At 38.3% G+C, this 19,963-nt stretch overlaps 1 protein-coding gene across 1 annotated transcript in view; it reads right to left on the reverse strand.

Moving 5' to 3' along the window:
- Positions 1 to 967: 967 nt before the first annotated feature.
- The window catches only part of CPB1 (carboxypeptidase B1), a 38,505-nt gene continuing 19,509 nt past the window's right edge, over positions 968 to 19,963 (reverse strand). Inside the window, exons 10-11 of the mRNA XM_049785349.1 lie at positions 2,058 to 2,142; positions 968 to 1,155 (exon numbers count right to left, since the gene is read on the reverse strand). Coding sequence (XP_049641306.1) covers positions 968 to 1,155; positions 2,058 to 2,142 — 273 coding nt within the window. The remainder of the gene's footprint in view (positions 1,156 to 2,057; positions 2,143 to 19,963) is intronic.

The raw sequence follows: 19,963 nt of genomic DNA on the forward strand, positions 1-19,963 counted from the left end.
ATCTCCAGGATACCTAGTTAGCCCCGCAGGTTTTAAAAACACCACTTAAGAGGCAAAATGCCTTCAGGGTTTCTTCCCATTGTTCTTTCACCAAGTTTCAAATCCAAAATCAGACACCTGAGCTCAGCCTGAGGCAAGATCCCCACCTCCTTCCAGTAGGCCTTTCAAGATCCTGAAGTCCATCTTTTATTCTTATAGGTTCTGAAGAGCATAAAGAAAAAGTTTGAGCTCATTTGGATTCATGTGTGTGTGTGTGTGTGTGTGTGTGTGTGTGCGTGTGCGTGTGTGTGAATCTCTGCCATCCCATATTGCTTCCCAATCTCTGTCAGGAGTGATTCTTGAGCACAGAGCCAGGAGTAAATCTTGAGTACCTCTAGATGTGTCCCAAAAACTCAAAAAAAAAAAAAGGCAATTTTTCTGTTCTCTGCCAATGAAAACCCACCTAGATGAAATAATCAGTGAATTAAGGGGTAGAAACATTCTCTTCCTTCATTCTCTTTCTCTCTGCAGATGTTTATCTTTGTACTTGGTATGTGCTAGGCTTCAAGGAAAAGGAACTTTGTAGAGCTAAAGTATAGGTTAAGCCAAGGTATATGTCCCTTAAATCTACTCCATGTTTGGCAATCCCAAGTTTGCACTTCTATTTCTTTTTTTTTCATAACACTCTGCTCCATTGGAATGATAATCTCTGCATTCTTCCAGTTTTGGCCAATTTTTCCTAATCCTTAGCCTCCTCAACACCATCTTTCTGCAATTCGTCTCAACTCTTTGAGAGAACACGGTGTTAAAGAAATAACAAGTTTTCCAATTGTAAAGATTTGCCTTTATTATGATCAATATGAATGAACCAGATATATTCAATAAATTCAGAAGATTACAAGAATGGGATCTGGAGAGCATCCAGATATGTTGAGACAGGCAAAGAAAGAGTGAGCTAGTCACAGATAGATAGGTTATTGTGCATGCCCTAGTATGGATGGTCCAGGACGTATTTGGCGATGTGCTTGATGGCTAGCATGGTCTCCTCGCAGGTAGGTTGGATCTGACTTTCAGGGAGAGCAAAGCCATATCTGCCTTTATCTCTGAGTTCAAAGGTGAAAGAGTACTTGATTCCTTGGTCATAAGCCCAGTCATCAGAGCCCCCAGCAGCAGGATCTAAAATGAATAAAGAGCAGGGGAAAAACATTTTTTTTCAGTCTAGAAAGAAGTTAAAATTTAAAAGACTATTTCCCTTTCTAATGACCAAAGATTATAGTGCCAAAGATGCAGGTTGGAAGGGATTGGATAATTTATAATGGAGGGCATTCTAAAAGGTTATTATGCTTGTACCTAACTTTTGTTGAAGTGATACATTTTGTACCAAAGGTAGAAGGTAATTTGTTTTATAATTTGAAGTTTTCCTTGCATTTGGGAGCTAGAGTTAACTTTATCAACTCATACGCAATTTGCGTTTACCAAATATGAGTCATTTGGAAGAAGAAAATAAAGAAAACTGTAGGATAGTTGCAGAAGGGCAATGACTCTGAGCCCTGCCTAGCCAAGCAGGAAGAGGAAACTGGAACAACTTGAATGTGGGGATAGCCATAATGTTTGCTTCCTCAGGTCTATCATAGGCCTGGCATTTATTGTTGCTGAGGTAATAGCAGTTATAATGTTGTTACATAAATTGTGCTTTTATTCATTTGTTCATTCCATGTCTATCCATGCATTCATCCACCTATTCTTTCATTTATCCATATATTCATTCTAACCAACTTTGACTTTTCCTCCTCTCCACTAAATCCAGTAAATCTCTCGCCCCACCATTCCCCTTCTCTTGTGCTGTCTCTCAATCCTCCCCTTCTTTCTTTCCAGTAAGGCTGGCACACGGGAGATGCCCATGAGGCAGGTGGAGGCATTTTTGAGACAGAAAGGGTCTTCTTTTTTCTTGTTTTATGAACAGAAAATTGATGACAAGTTTGTAAGACATCCACAACCAGGCAAAAGGTTTAAAGAGGACAGGCTTTGAGGACCCTGTGAAAGTGTATTCTGGGTGCTATTTTGAAGCCCAAACTCACAAATGGTTGTTGCTCCTGGTCCATATGTGTACTTGGTGCCATGCAGTGTAGCCAGCTCCTTCACAGTGGCCTTAGCCAGGGCATTCTGCAAAATACCAGCAGCAAATGGACAAGTCAGTCCCAACACTAACCAAAAAACTCTCACCCATACATTAATGTTAAGAGAGCAAGCATGTCCCGATTGGTTTCTCATTGTCCAAAATAACACAGATTGTCACAATAAAATGTCACACTGTGTATGAAGAGTTAGGTTACTTCTCAAATTGATTTTAAGAAGCAAATAGCTTATAAAAGGAAGACAGGAGGCAGAGAGGTGTACATGACAGTGTAAAAATGTTATTTAACGGTTGTAGACTAGCAAAAATCAATGGATGCAAAATTACCTCAAACAAAACAGTACACAACCTGCCAGTTCTGAAGCCAGAACTGTGTATTCTGAACCCTGCAAATTCCCATGTGGCCAAGTATACATTCCATGCTATCGTAGAGAATCCACAATTCTCCCAAACAATGGCTAGTCCAGCTTGGAAGAGTTTTAGACTAAAGCATTAGAGAACAATGATTGGACTTTAGAATAAGAAATAGCAGACATTAATTTATCTATGTTGTCTCTTTACATGGATCATTTTAAAAGCAAGCTTGACTTGGATGTATGGGGAATATAGATCTGAGAATCATATTGTTTATTACAAGAGAAGAAGCCATAATTCATCCTGGTTGTAAACTACTTATATTTTATCTCTGCCATCATAAATATATCTCATACATATGCCTGAAAGATGAAAAATGTGAGTAAATCATAATAATATGTTTTTTTAAGTTTAAATTTATACCCAGTGTGGTTCAAAGGTTTCTCACAGATCTGTGCTCAAATATACCCTGATGATGGGTCATCAGCATGTAAAGAAGTGCTTTAACTGCCTTTAACTGAACTATCTCTTTCACTTGAGTTTATGAGTAAACAATTTTATATAGTTAAGGTCATGTGTTCACAGTGGTGTTGACATGTATGCCCTTGGTATATACAGTTATTTCACTTAACCACCAACAAAGAGCCCAAGCAAGACACTCTCCCCATACTTCTGTGAGATCACACCAGGTTCTGATGTTTTCACTTTAAATTCCAGTACCAAGAGTCCTACCAATCAATATTATCTATATTTTATTTTGCTTCCCTATAAACCACAGGTTATTGAGATAATCTTGTACTTGTCTTTCTCATCCCATCTCAACAAAATAAGAATAGGGAGAGCCCAGTGATTCCACTTCTTGGCATAAATTCTGGAACACAAAACACTTATCCAAAAAAGATAGATCCACCCATGTTTATTGTAGTACGTAGTAAAATAGCCATTGCCCAAACATGGAAACAACATAGATATCCAAAAACAGCTGAGTGGATAAAGAAGTTGTGGAATTTATGTACTTCTTATTGTCAGAGTGTTGGGACAATAACAAAAAATTTTAGTTTTCTATTTCTCTAAACTAGTTAAGCAATAAGCACTTTATCTTACATTCTGGGATCTCTCTTTTCTGGGGAGACCTACAGGAATTCTTGTTGCTATCTTATTCTTGCCAAGACACTCAATTTTTTTTCCAGTTTTAAGCTAGAGCCAATACTGCTAAAAAACTGAGTAGCCTACAAACCCTGAGTAATTTACAGAAGAAATTGAAAACCATATTTTTTGTTTTTACTTTATGAAGCATGGTGACATATTGGGTTAGCAGCATGTTGCCTAATAATCTATGATACCTTTAACTTTCCATTCATCCAAGGATATCACTATTTTTTATATTAACTATTTTTTTCTATAAAGCAGAATCTCGGATCCTAAAAATTTCTCTTTCTCTAGCTGCATTCCTCATGCTTTTTTTATGTACTTATCCCTCTTCATTAAACCTTGACTAATTACTTTTTATCATTAGAAATAGGATAGAAACAGAGTTATCTTAAGTTTGGTTTCAACAAGACTGTACTGTGTATTTGAAAGATGTGAAGGGGTTATACTTAATCCTCTTACCATCATGCTGCCAACAAAATGGCAATTATGTGAGATGAAGAATGTATTAATTAACCTTGTGGTGGTAAACAGTTGATAACATTTGCCATGTATCAAATCATCCCATAGTATAATTAACTCAAATCTTCTTTTAGTGGGGATTTTGACTACACTCTGTGATGCTTAGGAATTCTTCCTTTTGTTGCAATGGTACTATAAGTGATGCTGGGATTGAGCCACACTTGGCTTTGTGCAAGACAAGTGTCTTACCCCTGTGCTCTCATCAGCCAGTAAATACAATCTTATATGTTGATTGTATTTTAATAACTGGGCAAGAGAAAGAGAGGCTAGGATTAACTCCAAAAGTAAAGTTTTATTTAAAAAAAAGATTTAAGATAAAAGATCCTGCTATTATCAACTCCTTGAGCCTTCAAATCTCCCAATATTAATTACTGGTATAACATAATACCAGTATTATCTGGCCCAACCAACTGAAGGAAGGCGACTTGTGATTTGCTATCTCTTTTGACTTATCTATTCATCAGTTTGACCATAACAACCGTTAGGGTCAAGACAAAACCTTTTAACTGGTCTTTTTTTCTTAAACCTTGCACTGGCATATATAGAGATAATGAATATTTTCCAGCTCTCCATAGGCACCTTTTGGAAGTATTTGCTCTTCCTTTGATGCCAAGGCAATGTCTGAGATTGGTATTAGTTTACATAACTCTTTGCTTCTCACACTGCTGCATGTTAAAAGAAATATCTAGTTTGTGCATGAGCTGAGGATCTCCCATTGCTTTCTCATTCTCACATCTTCCACAAAATTCTCTCATGTTCTGTGGAGATCAAGTCACCTGTCTGGGCATAAAGACTCTAAGCTCTTCCTTTCTCACCCAGGGGCATCCCAAGTTCCTGCTAAGTCAGATTCCTCAATGACATTTGCTCTTCCTTCTGGCCTTTCCTTAGCTCCAGAATTTTGGGTGCATATCCCTTAGGGCTGGAATGCTCTGTCTCTCTGTTCTTGTGCCATGGCAAAGCTATCCCTCATTCTCTCATTTTTCTAGGTACCCCCAAGAATACCTTGGTGAGGATTCACACCTTCCAAAGTTACTATCATCTTATGTCTTGTTCAATGGTCTTACCATCTATTTGGTCCTTGCTTAGTCTATCCTTGAGAGCACCTATTCTTTTTATTTATTTATTTTTTTGGTTTTTGGGCCACACCAAAAGGTGGAGCTCAGGGGTTACTCTGGCTCTGCATTCAGAAATTGCTCCTGGCAGGATGCCAGGGATTGAATGTGGGTCAGTCCCAGGTATGCCGCATGCAGGGCAAACACCCTACCACTGTGCTATCACTCCAACACAAGAGCTTTTATTCTTTTTGTGCTTCTTTGCACAGGTTGACTTCTGACTTACACTGGAACTTCTGGGCATTACAGGTTGAATTGGATGGGGTGATGTGTTGCATTCTGCTATGGGTGAGCCATGACCCACTTAAGTGGACATTGGGATGCCTCTGGGTAAAGTGGCCATACCAAGGAGTGAGGCTGATAGACTTCCACATTTGGACACTGAATTCTGCTGTGCCGTCTGCACAGACAAAGAAAAAGAATTCAGAGTAGACATTAATCAACCCAAATATTATCATTTAAATTCCAATTATCTTCACAAAAATCCCCAGGATCAGCATGGCTCTTTCCTTTTGAAGAGTTCAAATACTTTCACAAATATTATTCATTTATCTTCCTGGCACTGTCTGTCCACATTTCATCGAGATGGGACTTTTTAGCAGAATGGAATGCCATGCAGGGCCTTATGTTCAGTGGCAATGTTCCATCTGAGCTGGAGGATGAACCTTGGCCAGAAAGGATGGAGAGGGGTGGGGTTGAAGAGATGGAATGGTAACTCCTTTCTTTGTATCTCTTTGTACAAAGGGGCTCAGGTGCCAAAGCCTACAGAAATACCTCATATCAGACACATCAGAGAGTCTGGCCCAGATCCTGAAACTCCAACCTGTCATTGGATTGACAGTTTGTATCTTGCTCAATGGATTGGAAATAAGAACTATTATTTACATAAACCTTAGGCATTGCAAAGAGCTCTTGATAAAAGTTGGATATTTTTATCCCCATTTTACAGATAAAAGAACTGGAACACAAAGATGATAAAAGAATTTGTCCAAGGGCACAGATACCCCTAAATGGCTTATTTGAGCTAGATTCTTCTTGCTTTAAATCCTATGCTCTTTTTCACATCTCTGTGTGGCCTTGGAAATACTTCAAAAGAAGTGTTGCTGAAGCTGGCTTTACCAATTGTAAAGAGCAGAAGAAAGCTAAATATAACTTGGCCTCTGAGAAAACTTAGCTTTCTGTCTAGGCCAAATATGGCTGCCATTATGAATTCTTACTTATGTGTTTCCTACCACATCTTATGTATCTGTTCGCCTTTCTTACCTGTTGTCTTGAAATAAAAATGTCTTGGTCAGAGAGCAAAAGACAGAGAGTGTCTGTCTAAAATGTTACAGTTAGCTCAAAGCCCAAGAGATAAAGGACCAACCTGTATAATGTTTTCTTAGGTTGTGAGCACAATGTGTGAGTGTGTGTGTGTGTGTGTGTGTGTGTGTGTGTGTGTGTGATTTATGGGAGGGTGTTTCACGAATAAGGTAAAATTTCTCTTTACTATTGACCTACCTTTCTACAGAACCAACCACTGCCAAAGTCCCACTGTCAGTATTTCTCAAACACATATCTGGTGTCAACTCAGGACTGTCTTTAATAATTAACTTCTGGGCACAAAGAAGAAAATAAAAGCCCTAGCCTGATTATGGACTATGACAAATTCAAAAGAAATTGCCTTAGACTATTGTTTCTCACTTCAAGTCCTAAAATGAATCATCTCCCTGGGTGAACACATGTGACACAAGACACAGCAACATGATCTTTAACTGTGAGTTCCTTCCTTCCTTCCTTCTCTCCTTGTGATCATGGCTAACTTACCCAGGGATGGGTAAGAATTTAATTTTCAAGAATTTGTTACCAAAAAGGGAATTCTGAAAAGCTTCTAAGGACAAAACTTTTGTGAACTGTGGACATATAAAACACAAACATATTTCTGAGAAGAATTCCAGTAAATAGGCAATTGCTCTGATCACAAAACGCAGAGATTAGAGGGAGGTGAGGAGTTGGGGACAGATTTGGACTGGGAGAGAAGAGCCTGCCTGACTCTAGATTCCCTGGAGACTCTGGTAACACTTTCATGGATGTCACCCACATTGCTTCTTTGGCTGATCTTCGTATTTTTAAGTACTCTAAAATGCAGGGAAAAAGTAAGGTATGAATCAGCTAAAATCGCCAATTCTAGAGAAAAAATATTTTTGACATGTTGGCCACAGTCAGCTATTGGGTAGTTAAGAATGAAATTTTGTGACTCTGGGCCAGGACTAGGGAGTTTTTGTCTTGTTTTGTTTTGGGGCCACACTCAGCAATGCTCAGGGGTTATTCCTGGCTCTTCACTCAGGGATTATTCCTGGTGGATTTAAGGTACTAGATAGAATGCTGGGGATTGAAGTCAGGTTGTCTGCATGCAAGGTAAGTGCCCTACCTACTGTACTACCCCTCCAGCCTATTCCAGCACAACACTGGCCTGGCATGCTGGGCAGGAATAATTCTTTGTTGTGGGGTGGACTGAACGTGCTGCCCTGTACCCTGTAGGGTGTAGCACTTCAACAATTATGTTAATCAAAACCTCTCAGCAAAGTTGCCAGGTTTTCTTCTGTAAGAGAATTGGGTAATATAAGTTTATGTTAACATGGTTAAACATTAATGATTATGTTTTAGAGAAAATGTTTTAAAAGATAGAAAACTGTCTTCACAGTTGCTCTCAATGCTTTTTTTCCTTCTGCTGAGCCCACTACATGTTTCTCCTAAATCAACCAAGTGGATCTTGCTAACACATTGACTTTTATCTGCCAGGTTGTCAGTCTTAAACAATAATATAGGATGTCCAGTTAAATGTGTTCTTTTTTTGTGGGTCAAGGAGAAGAATTTGGATCACACCTGTCAGTACTCAAGATTTACTTATAGGCTAATACTCAGGAATCACTCCTGGCTGTACTTGGGGAACCATTTGCAGTGTTGAAGATTGACCTTAGATCACTGCATGCAAGGCAAGTAATTGACCTGTTGTACTCTTTCTATGTACTCTTTCATTAGTTTTTAACCTTCAGCAAACCACAGATTTTTTTTTTTCAGGTTATCTCTGTCTCTGGAAATACTGGGAAAATGCTTCCATTAATTGTCTTTGTGGCTTATCTGAACTTAGAACTTCTGGAATGACTATGTTTAACCTGACAATTCTCTGTCCAACAGGTCAATGGGTCCAGAACCTGTGAAGGTATTCTGATCCCTCTTGAATCCTTTACTCTCTGATTGAAAACATCCAAACAGTCTTGCTGCTGTTCCTCTCAACTCCCGCTTTCAGGATAAGAATTTGCTGACTTCTCATTGCTCTGTCTTATTCTCTTGCCATCTAAATCCTAAACAACATTCAAGGAATCAGAATGGATTGTAGCTCTATACCATGAACTTCATTGCACCTCCTTATTACACAATTCAGAGGCCTGCCAGTGCTCCTAAGTCACAGCTTCACTGGCAACTTCCTATTTAGAAATTCTTCTACCAGATTTTTAATTTCAGGCATTCAGAATTGCAGTCAGGTCTGGCAATCTGTAGTAGGAACCATGGTTTATGTGAAACACATACCAGGTGTCCAGTGAAATTTCTGATCAATAGCTTATGACAGGGATTAGCCAGGTTCTGGAGGAGAATTTTAACTGCTCAAAAAAAATCTAGTTTCATTATAAGCCAGATACCAGTTTCTCTAATAAAAGATACACCCGGTTACCATTTCTATAGTTTTAATATTTTAAGCATGATTAAGAGTTCTGGGGGCCTGAGTGGTGATTCGGAGCGGTAAGGCATTTGCCTTACTGGCGCTAGCCTAGGACAGACCACCGTTCGATACCCCGGTGTCCCATATGGTCCCCCAAGCCAGGAGCGATTTCTGAGCGCATAGCCAGGAGTAACCCCTGAGTGTCACTGTTGTGGCCTCTCCCCCGCCCCCCCCAAAAAAGAGTTCTGAGAAAATTCTGCAGCAGGCTCTTGTGCTTTTTGAGACCTTGTTGATACTAGTCTTCCTCCTAGGGTACCATGACTTTGAGCACATGCTATTATTAGTTGGGGCATATGTTAACTGTTACTCTATACACAGTCCTTTTCTTTTCACTTCCTAATTGCAATATTCCTTACCGCTGAATTTTGTTATTATTATTATTTTTGTCTTGTTTTATTTTTGGGTCACACCCGGTGATGCTCAGGGGTTACTTCTGGCTATGCTCTCAGAAATTGCTCCTGGCTTGGAGGACCATATGGGACACTGGGGGATTGAACCACTGTCTGTCCTGAGTCAGCTGCATGCAAGGCAAGCACCCTACCACTGAGCCACTGCACCAGCCCCGAATTTTATTTATTATTATGGTCTTGTTATATGCTCATACAATTGGGTATAGCTATGACTTTTAATCTTGGTGGTTCATTAACTGAATTTTTTATTAAAAATAAAAACATGCCATTGGACCTAAAGTGTTAGGCCCAGAAGTCATCATTTTTTCAGAAGGCCCACCTTTGCTGCTGTCATTTTTCTGCTAGTGAATGAATTTACATTTATGAAAATATGGGCCAGAGTAAAAACACTGAGTTTGGAGAAAGCATGTCTCCTAGATCTGACCCTGTACATTTTTGACATGATCCAAAGACAGAAGCAATCAAGACATAGTTTGTAGAATGAGAAGACTTTATCTGACTAATGCTGTTTTGCAAAACATATACATGGAGTACTAACATAGAACATGACCACAGAGATGTATGGGTGTCTGTGTGTGTCTTTGTAAACTAAATACCTTGAGAAATTTTTTAGAATTCTGTAACTCAAGGCCATGGAGTAGACTCTAGGCCTACTTACTGGTTTTGGCTTAGCCAAGACTTCATGGGGTCACCTAATAGATGAGAAAGCAAATCCAATTTCTAAGACTTCTAGCTATAAAATTCTTGGTTTGAGGGCCCGGAGAGATAGCACAGAGGCGTTTGCCTTGCAAGCAGCCGATCCAGGACCAAAGGTGGTTGGTTCGAATCCCGGTGTCCCATATGGTCCCCCGTGCCTGCCAGGAGCTATTTCTGAGCAGACAGCCAAGAGTAACCCCTGAGCACTGCCGGGTGTGACCCAAAAACCAAAAGAAAAAAAAATTCTTGGTTTGAATGAGGAAATTTGGTACAAGACTCCATCCTGCCCTAGATCAGAATTTTTTCATTGTGCTTAAAGACTGTCCATTTGAGTCAAAATGATAGTTAAGGTGATATTATTTTGGGTTCCTGTTTCTTTTTCTTTCTTTCTTTCTTTTTTTTTTGGTGGGAAGTTTGGAACACACTTGTAAATACTCAGGACTTTGGGATCTGCTGAGAATCAAACCAAGATCAGTGGTATAAAAAATGTCTCATGGGGCCAGAGCGTTGGCACAAGACATAAGGCATCTATCTACCTTGCATGCGCTAGCCTAGGCAGAATGCAGTTTGACCCCCTGGCATCCCATATGGTCTCCTCAACCCAGGAGCAATTTCTAAGCACATAGCCAAGAGTAAATCCTGAGGGTCACTAGTGTGGGACAAAAACCAAAAAAAAAAAAAAATTCTTAATTTCTGTACTGTCAACCCCTGGGTTCCTGTTTTGTAAAACTATTATATTATATAGTTTATATATTATATTATATTATTATATATTGTATATTATACTATTAGTTGTAAAAATGCCATGGTGGGCCTTTTTTGGGGAAGGCCCATTAAAAATTGGAAACACCTCCGGGCTCAACGAATGCAAAATCTGGATAGAGTTGGGAACATTTTTGATTTCTCCTTTCATTTTATTTTGGAGAATAAATCAATCATATTCAATATTTTATACCTTTAGACTTTTGGATTTCTAAGTGTGTTCTATTCTGAGATTTAAACTTTGTTTGGAAACTAGTGATATGACTCAATAGTAAAGTACTTGCCTCACTTGTAAGGAAATAAAAATGATTTAAAAATCCTTCTTTAAAGATAGTGATCACTATACTCAGGAAGTCAACACTGGGCAATAAATAGGTTATGAAGCCAATGAAAATTAACTATACATGTTATAATTTCTTATGATAATGTAATACATGTAAACATAGCTTGTGAACTGGAAAATATTTGATATGCAAACTATTTTTATCCTCATTACTTTTCTATTTTTGGTATCTTTTTTTGAAATACATGCTATTTCTTTTTCCATGTCTCCACTTCATCAATCTCCTGCATACTTTCTGGTCTCCCTCTGAAAGTTGACTCCTGAGATATGTAATTGTTGGGCAAGCTACACATAAAGATCTTTCAGCAATGCAGCATATGACTTTTACTTTTTGGAACCATGACTCATAGATCAAAGGAATTGTTCCTTATGATATATTCTAACTTTGAGCTGAGATTGCTAAGTACAAAACAATTTCCTTGAGACTTATTCTCCTAGAAGAATTTTTTACTATATATATACTCTTACAAGTTTTTTTTAAATGTACAAAGAGAAATACAAATTACATATATTTATATTGAATCATGTATAAGACAAGTCTGCTTTGCATTCTTTTAAAAAAATTCTGAGTTATCTGTTGGGTTATATGATGATAGGAGTTCTTTATATTCATCGTTTAAGAGTTTTTGTTTTCTCAAAACAGAGGTCACTTTTTTTAATTGTGACAGAAGATTTGGATGAAACATTTATCTTTCTAGGTGTCAAAACTTTTTCAACGTTGTTAGTCTGGTGATTCTAGACTAATTAGATAATCGGTTAAAGTCTAGGGTCAAAGTTTGTTCAAGGCCCCAGGACATGAGAACCATAGGGTCACACCTGACATTGATCAAGGAAGCTAATGCAGTGTTGAGATTGAACTTGGTTTAGGAACATGCACGGCAGGGCACCCTCATCCTTGTGCTATCTCCTTATCCCTAGATCAAGACTTTAGTTTTTGTTTTTGACATTCCCATTACAAATAAAAACCATGTCAAACAAATATATCTATTTTCTAAAATTCTCAAATGTAAAATTGATATTAAAGTTTAAATAGACATTACAGTTTTATTTTGACTAGTTTTTTTTTTTTTTTTGGAGGAGTTCATACCTGGGTGTTCTTTGAGCTTACTTTGGGTTCTGTGCTCAGAGATCATGGGGTTGGAAGGCTATATGGTGTGTCAGGGTTTGAATCCAAGTTGGCTGTTTGCAAGGTAAGTGCCCTACTTTCTCTACTATCTCTCCAGCCCATATACATATGATAAATGATATACTTTGTGAAATAGTAGCGAAATGAGGCCCTCAAAGGGCAGAGCCTGATCCTTCTGTGTGCATTTTTAACGTGGGTGCCATCTTGACCTGCCATTGCTGCTGCTGTGAACTACTCACTAGAGGAGTTCGATGACAGCACGTCAACAGAGGTGAGCTAACTCTGCCCACAAAAGATGAAGCCAGAGTAGCCTGGCTGCTCCACTCTATGGCCACACACATCTCCTAGTCAATGAACTCTAGAACAACACATAGAAAACACCACACTACAATCTTGACAATGGGGAAACAACACAGGCCTCCATCTTGGGTAGAGAATGAAGATGGCAGCTCCGATGACCTGAAAAGTGCTGACTACCTATTGAGCCTCTTAGATATGGAATTTATAGAAGATATATGATATGCAGGATCCTCATAGAATTCAAAGAAAGCAAGAAAGCATGGAATGAACTGAATGAACCACAAATAAGATTCAAGAGGATACGAAGATAGAAATAAGAAAATTACAAACTGTAATAACAGAACTGTGAAAAACTAGGTAGGCTAAATGAAAAACTGACTGGAAAGCATCTCCAACAGAGTAATATTGACTGAGGACAGAATCAGTGCGCTGGAAAATGAGATGCATAACAGCGCCATACAACAGACTAGATTATAAAAGAGCCTTAAAACAAATGATCAGACAATGGAAAAATCCTCAAATAATGTGAACAGATAAAAATAGAAGTCTTTGATAAACTCAACAGAAACAACTTAAGAATCATTGGAATTCCAGAGACCCAAGAGGAAAATCCCCATGAAGAATCAACAAGGATATCATTGTATAGAAACTCCCAGAGCTAAAGAATGCATGCAGCCAAATCCTGCGTGTCCAAAAATATCTGAAGAAAAGTACCCCAAGACACATCCTAGTCATAATGACAAATCCCACAGATAGGAATATAATGCTGAAAGCAGCAAGATAAGAAAGAGAAATTACATTCAAAAGTGCATCCTTAAGATTTACAGCAGACCTGTCACAAGAAACCCTCAAAGCCTGAAGGCAGTGGTGGGATATACTGACAAAACTCAACAAAATGAATACTTCATCTAGAATACTTTACCCAGACAGACTCATATTTGGATCTGAAGGAAGCATACATAGCTTCATGGATAAACAATAGCTCAGAAACTTTATTGACTCAAAAAAAAAAAAAAAAGCCTTAAAATACAAACAGAAAGGTTTACTTTAGAGAAGAGAGACTAAGATACACACCAATCTCCTACAGAAAAATGACAGTCAATCCTATCACAATCTTCTCTCTCAACATCAATGGACTAAATGCACCAGTTAAGAGATACAGAATGGCAAAATGGATCAAAAAGTGGAATCCAACATTCTGCTGCCTACAAGAAACACATCTGAATAAACAAACACAGACTCAGAACAAATGACTCAAAATCAAAGGTTGGAGGACAATTAACCAAGCAAATAAGTCTTTAAAGCTGGAGTAGGGGAGTAGGGCCAGAGTGGAAGCACAGTGATAGGGCATTTGTCGCACAGGGATGAGCTCGGATGGACTCAGATTTGATCCCCGGCATCCCAAATGGTCCCTGAGCCAGGAACACTTTTCTTTTTTTTTGCTTTTTGGGCCATACCCAGTGACGCTCAGGTGTTACTCCTGGCTATGCACTCAGAAATCGCTCCTGGTTTGGGGAACCATATGGGGTGCCAAGGGATTGAATTGCTGTTTGTCATAAGTTAGTGCATGCAAGGCAAACACCCTACCGCTTGTGCCTTTGCTCCAGCCCCCAGAAACGATTTCTTCCCCCTCCCCCAGAACGATTTCTGAGTGCAGACCCAGGAGTAACTTCTGAGTGTCACTGGGTGTGCCCCCACCAAAAAAAAATCCCAAAATGGCCATAGTAATATCAGATGACACAAACTTTAAACTTAAAAAAGTTATAAGGGACAAACATGGACATTTTGTAATAATCAAGGGATATACACAACAGAAAGAAATCACACTCCTAAACATATAAGTACCCAAAGAGGAATTAGCAAAATATTTAATACAATTATTGACAAATCTAAAAGAAGACATCAATAGCAACACAATAATAGTGGGAGACTTGAACAGAGCCCTGTCACCCCTTGATAGGTGAAGTAGGCTGAAATCTAACAAGAATATAGAGCTCTGAAAGGAGAAATAGAAGAAAGTGTCCTAGTAGATATATATATAGGGCTCTCCTCCTCTAGAAAACTGGCTACACATACTTCTCCAATGCACATGGGTTATTCTCCAGGATAGAACACATTCTGACTCATAAAACATACACCTCCAAGGGCTGGAGTGGTGACACAAGTGGTAAGGCATCTGCCTTGCATGCGCTAGCCTAGGACGGACCGCGGTTCAATCCCCTGGCATCCCATATGTTCCCCCAAGCCAGGAGTGATTTCTGAGCACATAGCGAAGAGTAACTCCTGAGAGTCACCGGGCCTGACAGACCCCCCCAAAAAAAACCACCCTTCATAAAATCAGGAGAGTAGAAATTGTACAGACTACCTTCTAGGATTACGATGCACTGAAATTAGAAGTGAACTACAAAGGGACACAGAAGAAAAAAATTTAAAACCTGGAAATTAAACAGCTCAGAGATTCAAAGGGTAATAAGAGGTTATTTTGAGAAACTCTTTGCCACAAAACATGAGAACTTGGAAGAAATAAGTAAGTTCTTGGACCCCTATAACTCCCCAAGGTTAAACCAAGATAATCTGGCATATCTGAACAGACTAATGCTATTGAGGAAATAAAAATGGTTACCAAAATTCTTCCCCCAAACCAAGAGGACCTTCTACCAATTCTTTTTAGACTCTTCCAGAAAATTGAAGAAAATAAAACATTCCCAGATAGTTTTTATGAAGTAAATATCACCCTGATACCAAAACCAGACAGACAAGTGGCAAAGAGAAAACTAGAGAACAATATCCCTTAGGAATGTAGATGCAAAGATCCTCAAACAAAATCCTAGAAATAGGATTTAATGCCTCATCAAGAAGGTCATACACCATGACCAAATAGGTTTCATTCCACAGATGCAAGGACAGTTTAATGCATGCAAATTAATAAACATAATGCACCATATTAACTAGAGAAAAATAAAAACCATATTATTATATAAATAGACTCTGAGAAAGAAATTGATAAGGTCCAACACCTGTTCATGATTAAAAACTCTCAATAAGATGGGAATGGAAGGAACTTTTCTCAACGTAGTCAAAGCCATTTACCACAAGCCCATGGCAAATATTATACTCAAAGGTGATAAGCTAAAAGCCTTTCCTCTAAAATCTGCCACAAGAAAAGGCTGCCCTCTCTCACCGGTCCTATTTAATATAGTACTGGAAGTATTTGCCATAGCAATTAGACAAGAGAAAGATATCTAGGACATCCAGATAGGAAAAGAAGTCAAGCTCTTACTATTTGCAGATGACAAATAGAATTCAATGCCTCATCAAGAAGATCATTCGTTATGATCAAGTAGGTTTCATCCCAGGAATGCAAGGATGGTTTAACATCCATAAATCTATCAACATAATACACAACATCAGCAAGAAAAAAAATAAAAATCACATGATCATATCAATAGACGCAGAGAAAGCATTTGATAAGGTCCAACATCCATTCTTGATCAAAACGCTCAGCAAGATGGGAATGAGAGGAACCTTTGTCAATATAGTTAAGGCCATCTACCACAGGCCAGTGACAAATGTTATCCTCAATGGAGAAAAACTAAAAGCCTTTCCTCTAAATTCTGGCACAAGCCAAGGCTGTCCTCTCTCACCACTCCTATACAACATAGCACTGGAAGTCCTTGCTATAGTGATTAGGCAAGAAAAAGATATCAAGGGAATCAAGATAGGAAAGGAAGTCAAGCTCTCACTGTTTGCAGATGACATGATACTCTACTGAGGAAACCCTAAAGACTCTACCAAAAAGCTTCCAGAAACAATAGATTCATATAGCAAGGTGGCAGGCTACAAAATTAACACACAAAAATCAATGGCCTTTCTATACACCAATAGTAATAAGGAAGAAATGGACATTAAGAAAACAACCCCATTCACAATAGTGCCACACAAACTCAAATATCTTGGAGTCAACTTGACTAAAGATGTGAGACCTATACAAAGAAAACTATAAAACTCTGCTCCAAGAAATAAGATAGGACACATGGAAATGGAAACACATACCCTGCTCATGGATTGGCAGGATTAACATAATTAAAATGTCAATACTCCCCAAAGCATTATACAGATTTAATGCAATCCCTCTAAAGATACCCATGACATTCTTCAAATAAGTGGATCATACATTTTTGAAATTCATTTGGAACAATAAACACCCTCGAATAGCTAAAGCATTTTCTAGGGAAAAGAAATATGGGAGGCATTACCTTCCCCAACTTTAAACTATATTACAAAGCAATAGTTATCAAAACAGCATGGTATTGGAATAAAACAGACCCTTAGATCAGGGGAATAAGCTCGAGTACTCAGAGAATGTTGCCCAGACATAATTTTTGACAAAGGAGCAAGAAATCCTAAGTGGAGCAGGGAAAGCCTCTTCAACAAGTGGTGTTGGCAGAACTGGTTAGTCACTTGCAAAAAAGTGAACATAGACCCCCATTTAATATCATGCACGAAGGTAAAATCCAAATGGTTTAAAGACCTTGATATCAGACCTGATACCATAAGGTATATAGAACAACACGTAGGTAAAACACTCCACGACATTGAGACTAAAGGTATCTTCAAGGAGGAAACTGCACTTTCCAAACAAGTGGAAGCAGAGATAAACAGATGGGAATACATTAAGATGAGAAGCTTCTGCACCTCAAAGGAAATAGTGCCCAGGATACAAGAGCCACCCATCTTGTGGGAGAAACTATTCACCCAATACCCACCAGATAAGGGGCTAATATCCAAACTATACAGGGTACTGACAGAACTTTACAAGAAAGAAACATAATCCCATCAAAAAATGGGGAGAAGAAATGGACAGACCCTTTGATAAAAAAAAAAGAAATACAAATGGCCAAAAGGCACATGAAAAAATGCTTCTCATCACTAATCAGGAGATGCAAATTAAACATTTCACACCACAGAGACTGGCACACATCATAAAGAATGAGAACAATCAGTGCTGGCGGGGATGTGGAGAGAAAGGAACTCTTTTTCACTGCTGGTGGGAATGATGTCTAGTCCAACCTTTATGGAAAGTGATATGGAGATTCCTCCAAAAACTGGAAATTGAGCTCCCATTCGATCAAGCGATATCACTCCTAGGAATATACCCTAGGAACATGAAAATACAATACAAAACCCCCTTTCTTACACCTATATTCATTGCAGCATTATTTACCATAGCAAGACTCTGGAAACAATCAGGATGCCCTTCAACAGATGAATGACTAAAGAAACTGTGGTACATATACACAATGGAATATTATGCTGCCTTCAGGAGAGATGAAGTCATGAAATTTTCCTATACATTGATGTACATGGAATCTATTATGCTGAGTGAAATAAGTCAGAGAGAGAGAGAGAGAGAGAGAGATGCAGAATGGTCTCACTCATCTATGGGTTTTAAGAAAAATGAAAGACTTTCTTGCAATAATTTTCAGAGACAAAAGAGAGGAGGACTGGAACTTCCAGCTCACTTCATGAACCTCACCACAAAGAATGATGAGTTTAGTTAGGGAAATAACTACATTTTGAACTATCCTAACAATGAGAATGTATGAGGGAAATAGAAAGCCTGTCTAGAGTACAGGCGGGGGTTTGGGTGGGGAGGAGAAAGATTTGGGAAATTGGTGGGGCAAATGTTGCACTGGTGAAAGGGGTGTTCTTTACATGACTGAAACCTAATCATAATCATGTTGTAATCAAGGTGTTTAAATAAAGATATTATAAAAAAATTAAACTTAATCCCCCAAACTAGAAAGGATCAAAAGCTCATAATCAAGGAACACACTTAATATTTCTATTAGGATTCATCTTTTAATATCCAGGTTAAAATTATATGTAAACTAAATCTATGGATTTTTGTTGCCTTTCCTATGGTTTGTAATTTTTTTTTATTTCACTTATGAGCTCAGCAGTGTTTAGCTATAGCTCTTATGTTTATTTTTGGAAGTGGAATAATTTAAATATACAGGAATTAAGCAAACATTGTTGCTACTGTCTTTATTCTTCTGGCCAGAAAAATTAGAATGGAAGTGGGGAGCTATTTGTACCCCTTTTGGACAGCAGCCTAGGGTATACCCAGTGGGCACTCACCTATTTTGGAAATGGGAATGTTAACTAATTTCAACTAATGATGTTTTACCTTTTCTTTATATTCTGTGATAGATGGAGAAAATGGGAAGCATTTTGGAAAATAGTTTTTTTTTTCTTAAAGAAAATAAAATGATTGGGGCTGGGCGGTGGCGCTAAAGGTAAGGTGCCTGCCTTGCCTGCGCTAGCCTTGGACGGACCGCGGTTCGATCCCCCGGTGTCCCATATGGTCCCCCGAGCCAGGAGCAACTTCTGAGCGCATAGCCAGGAGTAACCCCTGAGTGTTACCGGGTGTGGCCCAAAAACCAAAAAAAAAAAAGAAAATAAAATGATTTTATTAGCTCTTGTTTTTTCTTTAGAAGTGGAGTTTTCCTTTTCTGCATATCACAAATCATTTAAATGTTACACATTTTATTTGATTCTGAAAGAATAAATCTGGAAGTACAAAATAACAGCTCTCAATTCAGATGACTAACCCCAGCTTTTGGTAGCTAGGTGTTTTAATATAATTGAAAGTATATTATTTTAAGAATTTAAAATGTGTAATGTATGCTACTGTGAATGTTAAAAAATCTTATTAACGTTCATAAAATTTTACCTTGATTTACCAAAATTTCTTTTTTTTTCTTTGCTTTTGTCAAATACACTTTCAATTTCTTTGCCTTTTTTTTATCACCTGCTAATATCATTTCTTCATGTATTCATTTCTGTGTCTCACTCAAACTATAAAATATGCATTTTTTAGGATCTGATCACTCACCCGAGTAGCAACTTAATAGCCAAATCCCTAATGATATATGCCACGCTCTGCCTTTGTCAAATTCAGGTCAAAGCTACTTGACAATACTAAATTTCTGATAATTATTTCAGTCATCAATTCACCCCACTCCTGGATTAAACCCAAAGACAGCTGATGGGCACTGCACAAAGACACTGAGTTAGGGAAGAGTTGTAGCTATCAGTTATTATGGGGCCCAATTTTATTTGAATGCAATTTTGTATAAATTTTGTATAAATTTTTGGAGTCTCCAAAATGCATCACTTGAGACAGTTTTGAGTGAAATCAGGAGGAAGCACATAAAGTGTCATTTTGAAGATCAGCAAATAAACCCCCTGCTGGGAGACATCCCTTGAACCCAAATCCTATTTCTTTTAATCATGTTTTCTAGCTGACTACA

Source organism: Suncus etruscus, chromosome 13 (genome assembly GCF_024139225.1).
Source record: "Suncus etruscus isolate mSunEtr1 chromosome 13, mSunEtr1.pri.cur, whole genome shotgun sequence".
NCBI lineage: Eukaryota > Metazoa > Chordata > Mammalia > Eulipotyphla > Soricidae > Suncus > Suncus etruscus.